Genomic DNA, 13,771 nt, shown 5'->3' with positions numbered 1-13,771 from the left:
ATCAAATCATGATTTTGTGAGGTGCAATTAAACCTTTTTTAATTTATGGGAAGTGGTAAAAAGGGATTCTTGATAGCTGATGTTCAAATGTTAGATAATAATATTTTAGGAAGCGAGTACTCTAATTATGCTCTATTATTTCCACCTTAGACCATCCTTTCTACGCTCCGTTAATCAGCAAATGAGTACACAACACTTCTGCAGGTCAAATATTAAAATGAAAGACAATACCCTACCTTAGACGGAAATGTAGACAAGCCAATTGAAGAGGGACATCAGACGGTTGACAAAATCAGTCGGTTGAGCCAGCAGAACGGAAGTGCCATATAGGGCGCACACTCGAATATTCCGATGAGGTTTTTGGGTCCGAGTTTAGGTTCTGGGGCGTGCCTGCCCGATTTGGATGGAGAAAGTCTTGACATTTACATCAGAATAGTGTTGTTTTCGATTCCCCAACATACACACTTTAGCAGCTACCTAAATTGAAATTTCAAGAATGCCATTTGATGGAGACGACTTCAAAGACTTTAAAGAACTAAAAAAGATACCGATGCGAAGCAAAAAGTACATTTATGTTGGTATTGCGGTCACTGTCATACCAGGCATTTTATTAGGCGGATATATGGGTAAAAAGCTGGCCCAATTCCTTGAGGTATTCGATTTGTATGCGCCCGATATTTCGGAAGATGATGAATAGAATAACCATGGCACAGATTGATCTACGACATGGCAAACCTGGTAAAGAATTTGGAGCAAACCTGTGCATATCCTGTTCGTAAATATGCTAATGGGCCACATCAAACAGGCCAAACGGGAAGCTACAAAAGAAAATATATCGCAAGCAACTGACCAGACCGGTAACAAAAATCAAAACCAGATCAATTGAATCATAATTATTCCATCGTGTTCAAAATCAAACAAGTGTATGACAATAAATATATTTTACAAATTAAGAGATGTGAAATTAGGAGATCATTTATTTTCTCAATTTAAAAAATCAATCTCAATTTCATTCTCTTTAAGTGTAGGTCGGCCACTTAAATAATTCTTTAATTATGACTGTGTAACCCACATAGAACAAACTTTAATGTGCAGTCTATGTAGAGCATGAATGGTTTTTTGAATTGCAAATGAGTTTTGCCTACCCTCAGATTGGGTCATCGCCAGACTTTAATTGCAGTAAGTATTCTAGTAAGTGTGGAAATTTTATGTTTCGGATTTGGGTTAGACATTCACTGAGAGCAAACACGCATAAACTAAAGCGAATAAAAAAACAAAATAAAATCACGCTTCAATATTTATCCACATTAGCACACATTCACTATTACCAGAACATTTCGATTAAATAAATGATCGTTCTCTTTCTCGCTTGAGAACGTTGGGATGAAGGTAACTGCTTTAAAAATGGATTGCATAGCTTCATTTTTTTTGGCCGCTTACAACTTTGTTTAATTAATAAGTTCAGCAGATTCCCTTTTCGAGATTCCATTATATGTATCTCACAGATGAGAAAAAATTAAAATAAAAAATTTTTACATATTTTGCAAAGGTCTTTAATATTTATTACATTTATTTTACAGCTGCCTTTAAAAATTATATTTTTTAATATATTGAATTTAAATTTTAACGGCTAATGTATTTGACGGATCCCTGAGTGAGACGGTCTCACTGAGACCATATGTGAAAAATACTAAAAAAGAGTACATTTCCTAAGAGCGCAGTATATTAATACTAGCGCGCACACATACATTCCCAACAGCTGATCGGTTCGAAAACATAAACAAATGTTTATTATAGTAGAATTGCATTGCACGTCAGGTTAACAAAGTCCAAAGCCTTTTGAAAATTAATTTAAATAAGGGCAGTAAAAAATGTGGCTGGCAGGACGTCTGTTGGTTGGATCCACATCCTTTAGATTCGCTCGATTTTTGCACCTCAAACGCAAGGAGGTGTATATGGTGAGTCTAAATCTTGCAATATCTCTTGGTTCCCCCGAACATTATGCAATATTTCACCTCTTATCACTAGGAATGCTTCCGCATCCTGGGCGTGCACGAGTCGTCCGACCAGAATACCGTGCGCCACGCGTACTTGGATCTGGTCAAGCGGGTGCATCCCGATTCGGGAACCGAGGAGGCCAGTGCCGAGCGCTTCCAGCAGGTGGACCAGGCTTTTCGGGTACTGCAGGAGAAGTTCTCCAAAGGAAGGCGCAACATTCAGGAGGACGAGGAGGAGGCCATGGAGTTCGATATCAAGCACACCGCGCCGCAGCACCGGCAATATCTATCCAACGAAGGCATCGGCATGGGCAATCCCTTCCAGCGCCAGAAACAGTACCAGCAGGTGCGCGCCATGAAGGCTCAGGAACGCGTCCTGGAGCACCGCATTGACAAGGCGGCTGCCGGAGAGAAAACTCTGATGTCCAAGGGCGGCAATCACTTTCGCAGACATGCCATCAAGACCAAGTATGGCATCGATCGGGTGGTCGAGGATCTCATCCAGGAATCCATGTCCAAGGGTGACTTCAACAACCTCAACGGGTCAGGAAAGCCATTGTCCACGGCTCAGTCCCAGAATCCCTATCTGGACTTTACCACTCATAAGCTGAACAAGATTATGTTGGACAATGGCTTCACGCCGGAGTGGATCAGCCTTGGAAAGGATATACGCGATGCGGTCGCTCAGCTAAAGATGAAGTTGCGGAAGGAACGCATATACTACGGTGAATGGCCACTGCAGCGACCCGAAGATTTGGCAGCCTGGCAAACCTTCACCCAGCACCAACAGGATGATGTCAAGCAACTAAACAAGCTCATTGACAAGTATAATCTGATAGTGCCCATCTTGGAGAATCAATATTTTCGCCTAAACCTCGACAGGATGGCGGAACCCATATTTAAGGATTCCGAATTGCAGCGTAACGTAATCAGACCCGAAGTTAGTGCTAGGGCCAAAAGTAATATCGAGGGTCAGGGGAGCTCTAGTACCAGTCTCTTTTCCCTAATTAGCAAACTATTGTAAAGGAAAATGTGTGATCGTCGAATTGTGATATTAGAAGTAGATAAATGTGTAAAAAAAAGAATGGTACAAAAATATTTTAAAATTTATTATGCAATCCGATTTTTGTTTTTAAAATAAAAATATGTTGAATATATTATATAAAATCAAATACCCGATCAAATGATTCTTATTATCAATTCAAAGTTCTAAACCAGATTTATAGAGAATTATATTTTTTTAAGTTTCTGTTCGCTTCATTCCAACCCTTTAAAAAAAAATATATCAGACCGTTTTCGGAGAATTAAAAACAAAAAGGGTCATCTATTTGTGTAAATAATAGTGATTATTTTTATAAAACAAATGCAGTCTTAACCTAAAAAAAACTATTGTTAATCTTATTACAGTCGAATTTCTATAAAAGTTCGAGGTTGTTAAAACTAATTCGGCTTGAAAAGTAAAAGTAGGAGAATTGAATTCATCCGTGTGATTTCCATTAAAGTTGTTGGTCTCGATTAGCAGGCATTTTTAACCTTTCATTTACTGGCTTTTCTCGGGGCCAAGTCGAACTGCTCCGCTGGCCAAAAGAGCCAATGCCCGCGGGAAAGCCCAATGCTCTGCCTTGTGGATGCGTTGCGTCAGGGAATCCTCATCGTCGTCGGGCAAAATGGGAACGGCGGCCTGAACTATGAGCGCACCCGTATCCACGCCCTCGTCCACGAAGTGAACCGTGCAGCCGGACTCCTTTTCGCCCGCCTCTAAGGCCTTCCGCTGAACATGCAGACCCGGATACTTGGGCAGCAGTGAGGGATGGATGTTGATGAGACGTCCACGCCACTCCTTAACGAACGGAGCACTCAGGATTCGCATGAAGCCGGCCAGGCAAATCAAATCCACGCGAGCCGCCTTCAGATTTCGCGTCAGTTCCGCATCGTAGACCTCCCGGCTGGCGAAATCCGCGTGGGAGATGACTAACGAAGGTATGCCAGCTCGGCTGGCACGTTCCAGACCCAGGACACCCGGCTTGTTGCTAATGACCAGCACTATGTCGGCATGAATACCCTGTGCCGAGTCCCGCGTGGCATCTATTAAAGCCTGCAGGTTGCTGCCGGTTCCCGAGATGAGGACAGCAACTCGCTTCCGAGGCAGGGATAGAATCTTCTGGGTTCTGGCCAATGATGCCTCAAAGTTCTGGACCACCACCTGCGGTTTCTTCGGGTCCTTGCGGGCAATCACCTCGCCGACAACAGCAGCTCTTTGTGGATAACGCAACTCCTTGAGGACCGCCTCGACTTCGGTGGGGGCCACCACCAGCACCATTCCTAATCCACAGTTGTAGGTGCGCTGCAGCTCAGTGGAACTGATGTTTCCGGCTGACGCCAACCAGGCGAAAACGGGCGGGAGCTGGAATTTGTTGGCGTCCAGTCGCACGGCCAAGTCCTTTCGCAACACCCGCGGTATATTTTCGCTGAGACCTCCTCCGGTGATGTGGGCCAGTGCCTTGATGCCGTGATTTCCTCGGGTCAGCAGGTTGGACAATGCCTGCACATAGATCTTGGTCGGCACCAGCAGCTCCTCGCCCAGCGTCTTCTCGCTGAAGGGTGCCTTGTCCTGCAGACCCAAACCCACTCGCTTGAGAACGGCGTGAACCAAGCTGAATCCATTGCTGTGAACACCGGACGAGGGTAATCCAATGAGCACATCTCCTGGCTGAATTTCCTCCAAAAGGGGCAGAATTCCGGAGCGTTCAGCTATGCCCAAGGCGAAACCAGCCAGGTCGTAGACCTGTGGACCGTACAGCAGCGGCAGAGCAGCACTGTGGGAAGCTGGATAGGATTACACACAGTATTAGATTGCATGAATTCAATTTCTCATGAGTTAAACAAAACTTTTCGAGAATAAAGTTTAATCAACTTACCAATGAAACTGCTGTTGGCCTGCCAGGCACCCTCCTGCACCCCGGAATGGACCTCCTTAGCCAATTTCTCCTGCCATTGGCCGCAGGCATAGTAGCTGGAGAAGCTAAGCGGCTCGGCACCATTGCATAGGATGTCATTGACGCACATGGCCACCAGATCGATACCCACGCTCGCGTTTCTCTTCGTCTGCTGGGCTATTTTCAGCTTGGTGCCCACGCCATCGGTACCCAGGATAAGAATGGGGTCCTTGTAGTGGCTGGGGATGCGTGTGAGTCGACGTCCAGCTGCGTTTTCAAAGCAATCTTCGCGAGGAGCTGTTAGATTGTTATTGGCAGGCAGTTCCTTGAGCTCTTCGGGCAACTCCCGTTCACCAAGTCCACCGTACGGGGAGGCAATCTTCTGCAGTTGCTCCACAAAGTTGCGCACCAGGACAGGCGAACCACTGGTCTTCGACCGCCGCTGCAGGACTCCCAGGACTTTGGCTCCTGGCAGAGATTTGCGCCACAGCTGACTCGACTGGGGCAGGATCAGAACCATGCCAATGCCGCAGTTGTGCCGCTCCAGAAGAGTCTGTGCACTCAGCTTTAGCTTTCCTGCCAGCCAGCCAAAGATTTTGGGCACTGGTACGGCGCCGAAATCCAGCGTTGTCTCGAATCCTTCGGGCAAAAGGCGAAGGACATCGTTTAGCAGCCCATGGGTCACATGGGCCACCGACTTGATTTCATCGCCCTTCTGAAGATGGGGCAGCAACTGCTGGACATACAGTTGGGTGGGCGTGGCCAGGACATTGGCCAAGGTCAGGCCATCCTCGCTACCATCAACGGGAGAACACTCCCTGAGATTCACTTTGGCTGCCGCCAACTGGGTGAGTATCTCATTGAAGCCGGCGCAATGGAGTCCAGAGGATGGAAGGCCAACGAGCAGGTCCCCAGGCTGGTAAAGATCGAAGCGGGGAAGGACTCGAGACTGCTCCACGACTCCAACGCAATAACCAGCCATGTCATGTTGGCCGGGTTCATAAAGAGAGGGCATCTCGGCAGTTTCTCCGCCTGGAAAAAATTCCGAACTTTACCGAGGGACTTAAATAAAGATTGGGCGTACTCTTACCCACTAAGGCGCACCGGGCATCCCGGCAACCATCGGCCATACCCTTGACCAACTGGGCGGCCAACGGAACGTGCAACTTGCCACAGGCAATGTAGTCCAGAAAGGCCACTGGTTCGGCGCCCAGTTCCAAAAGATCGTTGGCGGCCAGGGCGAAAAGATCGTAGCCTACGTTCTCGTACAGCTCGTGCTCCAGGGCGAGATGGATCTTGGCCCCCACTCCCTGGGTGGCCTCCGCAATGACTGGCTCCTTGTAGCTGAGTTCCTTCAGGCGGAACAGTCCTCCAAAACCGCCCAAGCCACCAAGGACGCCAGGTCGCTGGGTGCCACGGGACAAGGGCTTGATGCGCTGCACCAGTGCATCTCCAGCATCGATATCCACTCCGCTGTCCTTGTAACTCAGCCCCGGGGAGCTGGCAGTAGCTCTAAGTACAGGGAATAGACGGGAGAAGATACAAATTTATCAATTGGTCAAATATAGATAATGAACTTAAATGAGTTAGGACTTAAACTATGATGTGTATTCAGTATTTGAGTCGACCTTCCATAATTCTAACCACTATATACTCTGAAAAAAAATGTATTAACGTCTTTATAACAATCTACGACAATAAAACCAGATCAACTTTTAGAAATTTAAGGTTAGGCTAAAATCAAAGTTGGGGGAGCTCGATTGTATTAATATATACCAAATACATATAACTTCTTGATATTTTAAGTGGAGATTTTTCATTACAAAGATAGTAAACTTAAACACCAGTTTTACTTTCTTATCGGGGGTTTTTTTACACGTTCCTATAAACTTTATATGTGGATTATAATTTATAGGACGTTTTAACCAGAGTGAAAATTAAAAACAAAAAATAAAAAACACAACCAGTTATGGGTCGATTCTTATTCTCTATATGAATTTGAATAGACAAATGAATAAATTTAATTCCAATCCGCATATTTTCCGTTTTCCAAACTATTCATGCTTTATTTGAAATGAGTCTTGATAGATGATGCACATATAAATAATTACATTTTGAATGCCTTCTGGGCAATGTCCGTTCTGTACTGAGCTCCCGAGCCCGAAAAAGTGATACTTCCAGCCAATTTGGTGGCCTTGGCGGCTGCCTCCTTCAAGCTTCCGTCCAGAGCAATGGCGATAAGGACGCGACCGCCGTTGGTCAAGGCCTCCTTTTGAGGATTCACGGCAAGACCGCTGTGGAAAACCAACTGGGTGGGAGAATTGGTAGCAGGAAGTCCTTAAATAAATCAAAATATTTAACATTTAAAAAATCTAAAAGAGTTACCAAAACCTTACCCGTTATAAGGCATCCCTTGGTGGAGGTCTCTGGATAACCAGCACTGGCCAGGATCACACCCACGGCGCTAACTCCATTGCGCCACTGCAGGGGAATCTTGTCCAGCTGTCCACTGCAACAGGCCTGCATAACCTCGAAGAGATCGGTTTCGAGCAGCGGCAGTATCACCTGGGTCTCGGGATCTCCGAACCGGCAGTTGAACTCCAGAACACGAGGACCATCGCGTGTCAGCATGAGTCCCGCGTAGAGCACACCCTGATAGATGATATGCTCCTTGATCAGACCCTGCACGGCCCGCTCCAGCACGGCTTTTTGGACTAGTTCCAGGGCTGGCTGGCTGATCAACGGACACGGGCAGTAGGCGCCCATGCCCCCAGTATTTGGACCAGTGTCGCCGTTGCCCAAACGCTTGTGATCCTGGGCGGGAAGCATGGCGCGCACACTCTTGCCATCGGTGAAGGCCAACACGGAGACCTCTTCGCCCTCCAGCAGCTCCTCCACCACCAGAGTGGCTCCCGCCTGACCATACTTCAGCTGCCCCAGGATCTCGTCCACCGCCTGGCAGGCCTCCTCCGCATTGGCGGCCACCACCACGCCTTTTCCAGCCGCCAGTCCAGCAGCCTTCACCACGAGAGCTGGATATGGAGCGCTAACGGATAGACTTTACATTACTTTCACTCTATATAATAATTAAATTGTAAACTATACCTTCTGATAAAGGTTTTGGCCTTTTCCGTATCCGTAAAGCTCTCGTAACGAGCCGTTGGAATGCCATGGCGCAGCATAAAGTCCTTGGCCCACTTTTTGTCCGCCTCGATTTGGGCACCTTGCTTGCCGGGTCCAAAGCACGGGATTCCCGCCTTCTGCAGCGCATCCCCCAATCCCAAGGCCAGGGGATCTTCGGGTCCCACAACCACTAGGTCTATCTGGTTTGCTTTGCTCCATTTGGCAATGGCCTGAAAAATATAAGAAACAAGTAGATTAAATTAAGTAAAGTTTTTCCTTATAGAGAAGGCAATCTAATAAAATAAAGTTATTAAAATACATTTTATTAGGGTATTAATAACTCCATAACATGTACAAGCAAACTCATTTGAATAGGTAATCTAATAAAATGAAAGTTGTTAAGAAATACCAAGATATATTTCGTTGAGTGATTCTTAACTCCATGACAAATATAAACATATTCATTAGGATCCATAACAATAAAAATCTCGACCAGCCTGTTGTGATGAAATATATAATCAAAAAACCGTTGTTCAAATGTGGAGTGCTAAATTCAAATTACTTAATTGACATTGGAATCTTAATTACAATTGATACACTGATGAAATTTTTTATAATTTCAAATTCGCGATACAGAATCTTGAAAATTCCATTGTAATACCTCTGTGCACAAAAACAATCATAAATTTTGAGATCATAATTGGTTTTTCCAATCAAACCGGGTCACGATACTCTGCCACTTCTTGGGCTCCCCATTGTTTTTGGGTTGTTTTGGCCTTTTTGTAACCACATTCCATGTGGGAGATAACACTCCTCTAAGTACTCAACCGGTTCCATCGTCAATTTGTCGCCAAAATACTAAATGCCTTCCTAATTGTTTTGCCATTAAACTGGGATTGTGGGTGCATTGTCTTCACTTTCGGCGGATGGAAGATGAACTGACTCAGGCGCCGGCTATGTCGGCCATGTCAACAAACCAAGTTAATCCCAGCTCGATCGCTGGTGCGGTTTTCAAGTTCTCGATAATATCGTTACTCAGCTCTAATTCGAATTGGCGCCAACGCAGAGTCGGATTACCCCGCTGTGGTGGAACGTGTCGAGATGCCATTCTGCTGCGTTCCAGACCATTTAGCACCTGGGCGAATCATCCCGATTTCCTGACCCCCATCATCCCCATCCGGTTCGTTTGTGCTTCACAGGGTTCAAGAACGTTCACACAAAATGACGTTTTTATTAAGCTATTTGGTTTTCCAAATTAAGAGCGATTTGGCAAACCCGGCCAAGGTTTTAATTTCCCGTAGTGAAGGTTGAGAAGATCTTATGACAGATGGAACGAAGAAAGATCAACAACTTTTTTTTATTATACATATATATATTTTAAGTAAAACTCGCATTCTCCGACTGGCTCTGCCCAAATTTGGTTAGAACGTTTTCGACTTTATGCTTTACAGAGTGCGCTCATGATTTACTGTATTATATGCAAATTAAGTGCGGGAGAATGGGACCTCGAGATCTGGAGGGGGCGGTGAGGTTGGAAAAGAATGTTGCCACATTCGTTTGCGGATAAGTAAGGAATTAGATACGCTTTGCTGAATTGGTCGGACGGGTTTTTCGGAATCGGCCAAAAAAAAAGTATCATCAGACGGGTGATAGCTGGGATAAAGCAGGAAATTTCGTCTAAGTGTCAGCCAGGTGATTGAATTATATGTTTGATGATAAACGTCCGCAGATCATTTATCAGAATAACTATGCTGAGCTTAATGACCAGACTATGCAATTTCTAAGAATAACTATGCAAATGAAAAGAACGAAGAATGTAGCAAATCAAGTGAGTTGAAGAAGTAATTAAGCTTCATTATAGCCAAACCAATATTCCACATTTGGCATTTAAGCTGTAAAGTAATGAAAACGTTCCTTTAATTGGAAAGTAATTTCCTTTAGAGTCAATTTACATTTAAATCCAAAAGAAGAACTACAAATAACTAGCAGATAAAGCGGAATTCTCAGCCTTAGCTTTAAAATCTGAAAACTATTGTTAAACTAATTTCTTAGTTATCTTCTTGGTTTATTTTCAGCCAACTGTAAAAGCTGATTTTACTAGATATGTAAAATTAAAGAACAGTAATTCTCGTAAATCTTATCCAAAAGGTTAAGACCTATCAATCAGTAGAAGACTAAAATTTCATTTACAGAAATTACCCACATCTACAATAATATTTTTACGACGTGCAGTTCAACGATCGCCATGGTATTTAGAGTTCCTTGGAAATGTAAGTCAAGCGAGGCAATATGGGATTTTCAAGATCAGCCACAATACATATCAAATTGTAAGTGCCCCAACCTTCGAGTAGGGCATAACCATTCACGAATGTTTCATTTAATTTTTACTCTTCTTTCCGTTTTGCTGAATTTTACCATCCCACACTATAGGAATTGCAACGGCGACAACGACAAATAACGTCGTTGATACCTATATAAAATAAAATACTTATAAGAAATAAAATCATTTTATTTATGACTGACTAAGGCAGCCCCACAGCGTTGATGTAGATGAAGATGGTGATGTTGACGAGCGGAGATGGAGACGTCGGAACTGGGTTTCCGAGGCGAAATATTGCCAAAAATCCGCTGGTGAGCGGATGGATATAAAAACGAAAGCGTCCGAGAGGCAGACAAGCAGTTTAGAACCAAACTCGAACGCGACATCATGTATTTGCTTGTAAGCACAGTCCGCCCGGACGAACTGGGATTTCCCCGAAAATGGATTATAATTAACTGGCTCTTGTCCACCCCCACAGGTGAATTTCGTCGTTGCCCTGGTCATCATGCAGGTGCAGGTGCAGGCGGGCTCCTCTTATATCCCAGATTCCGATCGTAACACACGGACCCTCCAGAACGAACTGCAGGTGGAACGGGATGGCAATTACCGGTACGCCTACGAGACCTCCAATGGAATTTCCGCCTCCCAAGCGGGATTGGGTGGCGTTTCCATCCAAGGTGGCAACAGTTACACCTCACCCGAGGGCAATGTCATCAGTGTCAACTATGTGGCCGATGAGTTTGGCTATCATCCCGTGGGCTCGCATATTCCCCAGGTTCCCGACTATATACTACGCGCCCTGGAGTACATTAGAACGCATCCCTACCAGATAAAGGATTACTATACCGGCGAACTCAAGACCGTGGAGCACGATGCGGCCGCCTTCAATGTGTATACCCGCAACATCCAGGAACCAACGACCCCAAGATCCCGACCAAGCACCACTCCAAAGACCATATACCTCACCCATCCGCCCACGACAACGCTACGACCTCTGCGACAAAGACGAGGCGCTTCGAAGCACTGATGATCGATGGTCGAGAACTTTTGGCGGGGGAAGGGGCCGGTCTCTTAGGAGTCAACCAGGCGAATCTGTGAATTTTGATCTAAACAATTAATTAAGCCACGAGCAATAAATAGAGGTGCTAAGCAAACGTAAGCTAAAATGTAAAACGACAACAAGAGATTTCTATTGTTTATAACAAATTGTTATTCGATCAGTGGATTCGTATTCACGACATAAGCATTTTTTCATATTTGATTATGTTTATGGAATGGCGATGGATTTATTTAAGGGGAATGTCTTACTTGTGCCCATGTTTTTCGTTTGACTACCAAACGTTGAGATCACAAATCGAAGATATATATTTCACTTAGTTTTATTGTCTTAAAAATGGGGAAATTTTGAATGCCTTAACGAAATGATAAATAACAAATTCAGCAGTTATTCTAATTGCCGAGGCTACTTTCCAAAATTAATTAACCTAAATGAAGTAGATAAAGCTTTAAAACTGGTTTCTAAGGAAAGATCACTTTCAGGTGCGGTAATGGTTCTGCTATTCCATTAATAAGCCATTTAAAGTGTTTTTATTTTTGATGCCTGGGGTAACGAAAAGTATTCTAATTTCGGTGGCACCTGCATACTTTTCAGCATTGAAAAGGTGAATTTGTATTTTATAAATAACTTTTAGACCTTTAAACAAGTTAAGTATTTTCCCCATCTATTTTTTACATTTGGTAATTTTCACTTGATATGAATTTTAGGTTGTAAGAAATTAAACAATATTTTGAAAAAACGCGAAAAATGGATTTCAATACATGGACTAAGCCTACATGCATATTGTAAGACAATAGCCCAGTTAGTAATATTTTTTTTTTAAATCTTTAATATTTTGTAGCATTTTTTAGCAATTGGCGGCTAGGGTAACAAACTATGTAAAGTTCATTAAATGTAAAATAATACAAAATACAAAGTCATTAAATTAATTAAAACCATTAAAGGGGTTAGAAATAAATAAATCCAAGTAAGCCTAATTAAAAATGTGACTGTAAAATATGAATATAATATACATAAATATATATATATATATATATAATATAAATGGCACACAGTAATTTATAGTAAACACTCGTGCGATAGATTACAACAGAGATTTGCACTACGCGAATCACTTATCAGCAGCACTTGCAATCGCAGCCCCCAAGGCCCGCCGAAGGGTTAAGGCACACCGACGATCAGAGATTGGATGCAATAAAACGCTTTCCCAGAGTCTCGATTACGGATTTATGGCTGCCGCTCGGCATAAAAGTTCTCGACCAGCATGCAGTGCATATTTTACCATGGTCAGAAGCCATAAAAGCGTATCACTGTGGCAATAAAACGAAACCAAATGGCTAAAATGCCGAAAATCCGCAGCTGTTTTGCTAAATCTTCACCCGCAGCATCCAATTAACACACACACTCGCACTTTTAGGTAATTTTAAGCCCCTCACGAAGGGCAATCCAAGGTCGGGATAGCGAACCTACCTCGAAATCCATAGGATCCAAGGTCTGGGCCTCCAGATTCTGGCACTTTTCCACCTGTTGAATGCCATGGCTGCCTGGCAACGCGTAAATTTTAGACACTTTCGGGGATTGCGACAATTTCCAGCAAATCGCGTGCTCCCGACCGCCACTACCGATAATCAGAACGCGCTGCGACATATTTTTGAGACTCTAGATCAACAAGAACTAAACCAATCACGTTTTCAAAGAAATAATATCACTTTATTAATTCTCGCCCACGTGTTGAGCTCGCTTGGCGACCAAGAGAGTAGAGCACACGCGATTATATGTTTCCGCTCTTCAAGCAACTTTCGGATCTCAAACCGCTCGGTTCGACGCCTCTTTTTCAACTAAAGTCTGGAATCGAAGTTGGAAATACTAGGCCTAGGTAGAAACACACATGTGTGTAGGTTTGTCATAGCCTCCCGATGTGCGATTATGTTTGTGTTCAGGTTTCAGGGGCTGATAAGAGCGATTCCACTGGGATGTTTGTATTTTTTTGTATACAGGCAAAAAATACTGGGTTGTAATCGGGTTCTTTACTATACATATATGCGCATTTGGATGATATGAATGATATGTTTAATTTTTAAAGTTAAATCCATAATACCTCTTTTAAAGAATTTTTTAATTTTTGTTTTAAAAATGTATTTAAAATTCAGAATTGTCAATATGAACCTTTAATTTCTAGCTGTTTTTCTTTCTCTGTATCGCTCTGTTTGTTGTTTTCCAGCAGGGCGATTTTTTAAGTTATGAATAAATAACAAAAACACGATGATAGCCTTTTGGGACCCCACAACTCAACGATCGCTGGGGGTAAATGCAACTGTAACTCAAATTGCATCGCTTA

The 13,771-nt window shown here is 43.6% G+C and overlaps 4 protein-coding genes across 4 annotated transcripts; 3 read left to right on the top strand and 1 right to left on the bottom strand.

The window, feature by feature from the left end:
* The first annotated feature begins 423 nt into the window (after positions 1 to 423).
* Positions 424 to 953, top strand: LOC119548034 (essential MCU regulator, mitochondrial). The gene has a single exon (XM_037855110.1). The coding sequence runs from the start codon at positions 497 to 499 to the stop codon at positions 695 to 697; it is 201 nt and encodes a 66-aa protein (XP_037711038.1). The 5' UTR covers positions 424 to 496; the 3' UTR covers positions 698 to 953.
* Positions 954 to 1,785: 832 nt separating this feature from the next.
* Positions 1,786 to 3,522, top strand: LOC119546284 (dnaJ homolog subfamily C member 28). The gene is made up of 2 exons (XM_037852464.1): positions 1,786 to 1,958; positions 2,029 to 3,522. The coding sequence occupies exons 1-2, from the start codon at positions 1,872 to 1,874 to the stop codon at positions 3,019 to 3,021; spliced, it is 1,080 nt and encodes a 359-aa protein (XP_037708392.1). The 5' UTR covers positions 1,786 to 1,871; the 3' UTR covers positions 3,022 to 3,522.
* Positions 3,323 to 13,272, bottom strand: LOC119546283 (trifunctional purine biosynthetic protein adenosine-3). Its single transcript, XM_037852463.1, has 7 exons — positions 12,904 to 13,272; positions 8,039 to 8,286; positions 7,330 to 7,979; positions 7,045 to 7,270; positions 6,024 to 6,445; positions 4,916 to 5,965; positions 3,323 to 4,823 (listed from the first exon to the last, which is right to left on the bottom strand). The coding sequence occupies exons 1-7, from the start codon at positions 13,078 to 13,080 to the stop codon at positions 3,538 to 3,540; spliced, it is 4,059 nt and encodes a 1,352-aa protein (XP_037708391.1). The 5' UTR covers positions 13,081 to 13,272; the 3' UTR covers positions 3,323 to 3,537.
* LOC119546285 (pupal cuticle protein) lies at positions 10,750 to 11,547 on the top strand. The gene is made up of 2 exons (XM_037852465.1): positions 10,750 to 10,775; positions 10,855 to 11,547. The coding sequence occupies exons 1-2, from the start codon at positions 10,764 to 10,766 to the stop codon at positions 11,401 to 11,403; spliced, it is 561 nt and encodes a 186-aa protein (XP_037708393.1). The 5' UTR covers positions 10,750 to 10,763; the 3' UTR covers positions 11,404 to 11,547.
* Positions 13,273 to 13,771: the final 499 nt, after the last annotated feature.

This window comes from Drosophila subpulchrella, chromosome 2L (assembly GCF_014743375.2).
Source record: "Drosophila subpulchrella strain 33 F10 #4 breed RU33 chromosome 2L, RU_Dsub_v1.1 Primary Assembly, whole genome shotgun sequence".
NCBI classification, from domain to species: Eukaryota; Metazoa; Arthropoda; class Insecta; order Diptera; family Drosophilidae; genus Drosophila; species Drosophila subpulchrella.
Note: the sequence above shows the minus strand (reverse complement) of the source record. Positions and strands in the feature narration are given on the sequence as shown.

What these genes read in the sequence shown, in the direction of transcription:
- LOC119548034 (XM_037855110.1), top strand. Translation starts at nt 497, where the DNA reads ATGCCATTTGATGGAGACGACTTCAAAGACTTTAAAGAACTAAAAAAG.
- LOC119546284 (XM_037852464.1), top strand. Translation starts at nt 1,872, where the DNA reads ATGTGGCTGGCAGGACGTCTGTTGGTTGGATCCACATCCTTTAGATTC. An exon ending in AACGCAAGGAGGTGTATATG is followed by an intron (nt 1,959 to 2,028) that starts GTGAGTCTAAAT and finishes TCTTATCACTAG; the next exon opens with GAATGCTTCCGCATCCTGGG.
- LOC119546283 (XM_037852463.1), bottom strand. Translation starts at nt 13,080, where the DNA reads ATGTCGCAGCGCGTTCTGATTATCGGTAGTGGCGGTCGGGAGCACGCG. An exon ending in GCCCAGAAGGCATTCAAAAT is followed by an intron (nt 6,446 to 7,044) that starts GTAATTATTTAT and finishes CCCTGTACTTAG; the next exon opens with AGCTACTGCCAGCTCCCCGG. An exon ending in GGCCAACAGCAGTTTCATTG is followed by an intron (nt 4,824 to 4,915) that starts GTAAGTTGATTA and finishes AATCCTATCCAG; the next exon opens with CTTCCCACAGTGCTGCTCTG.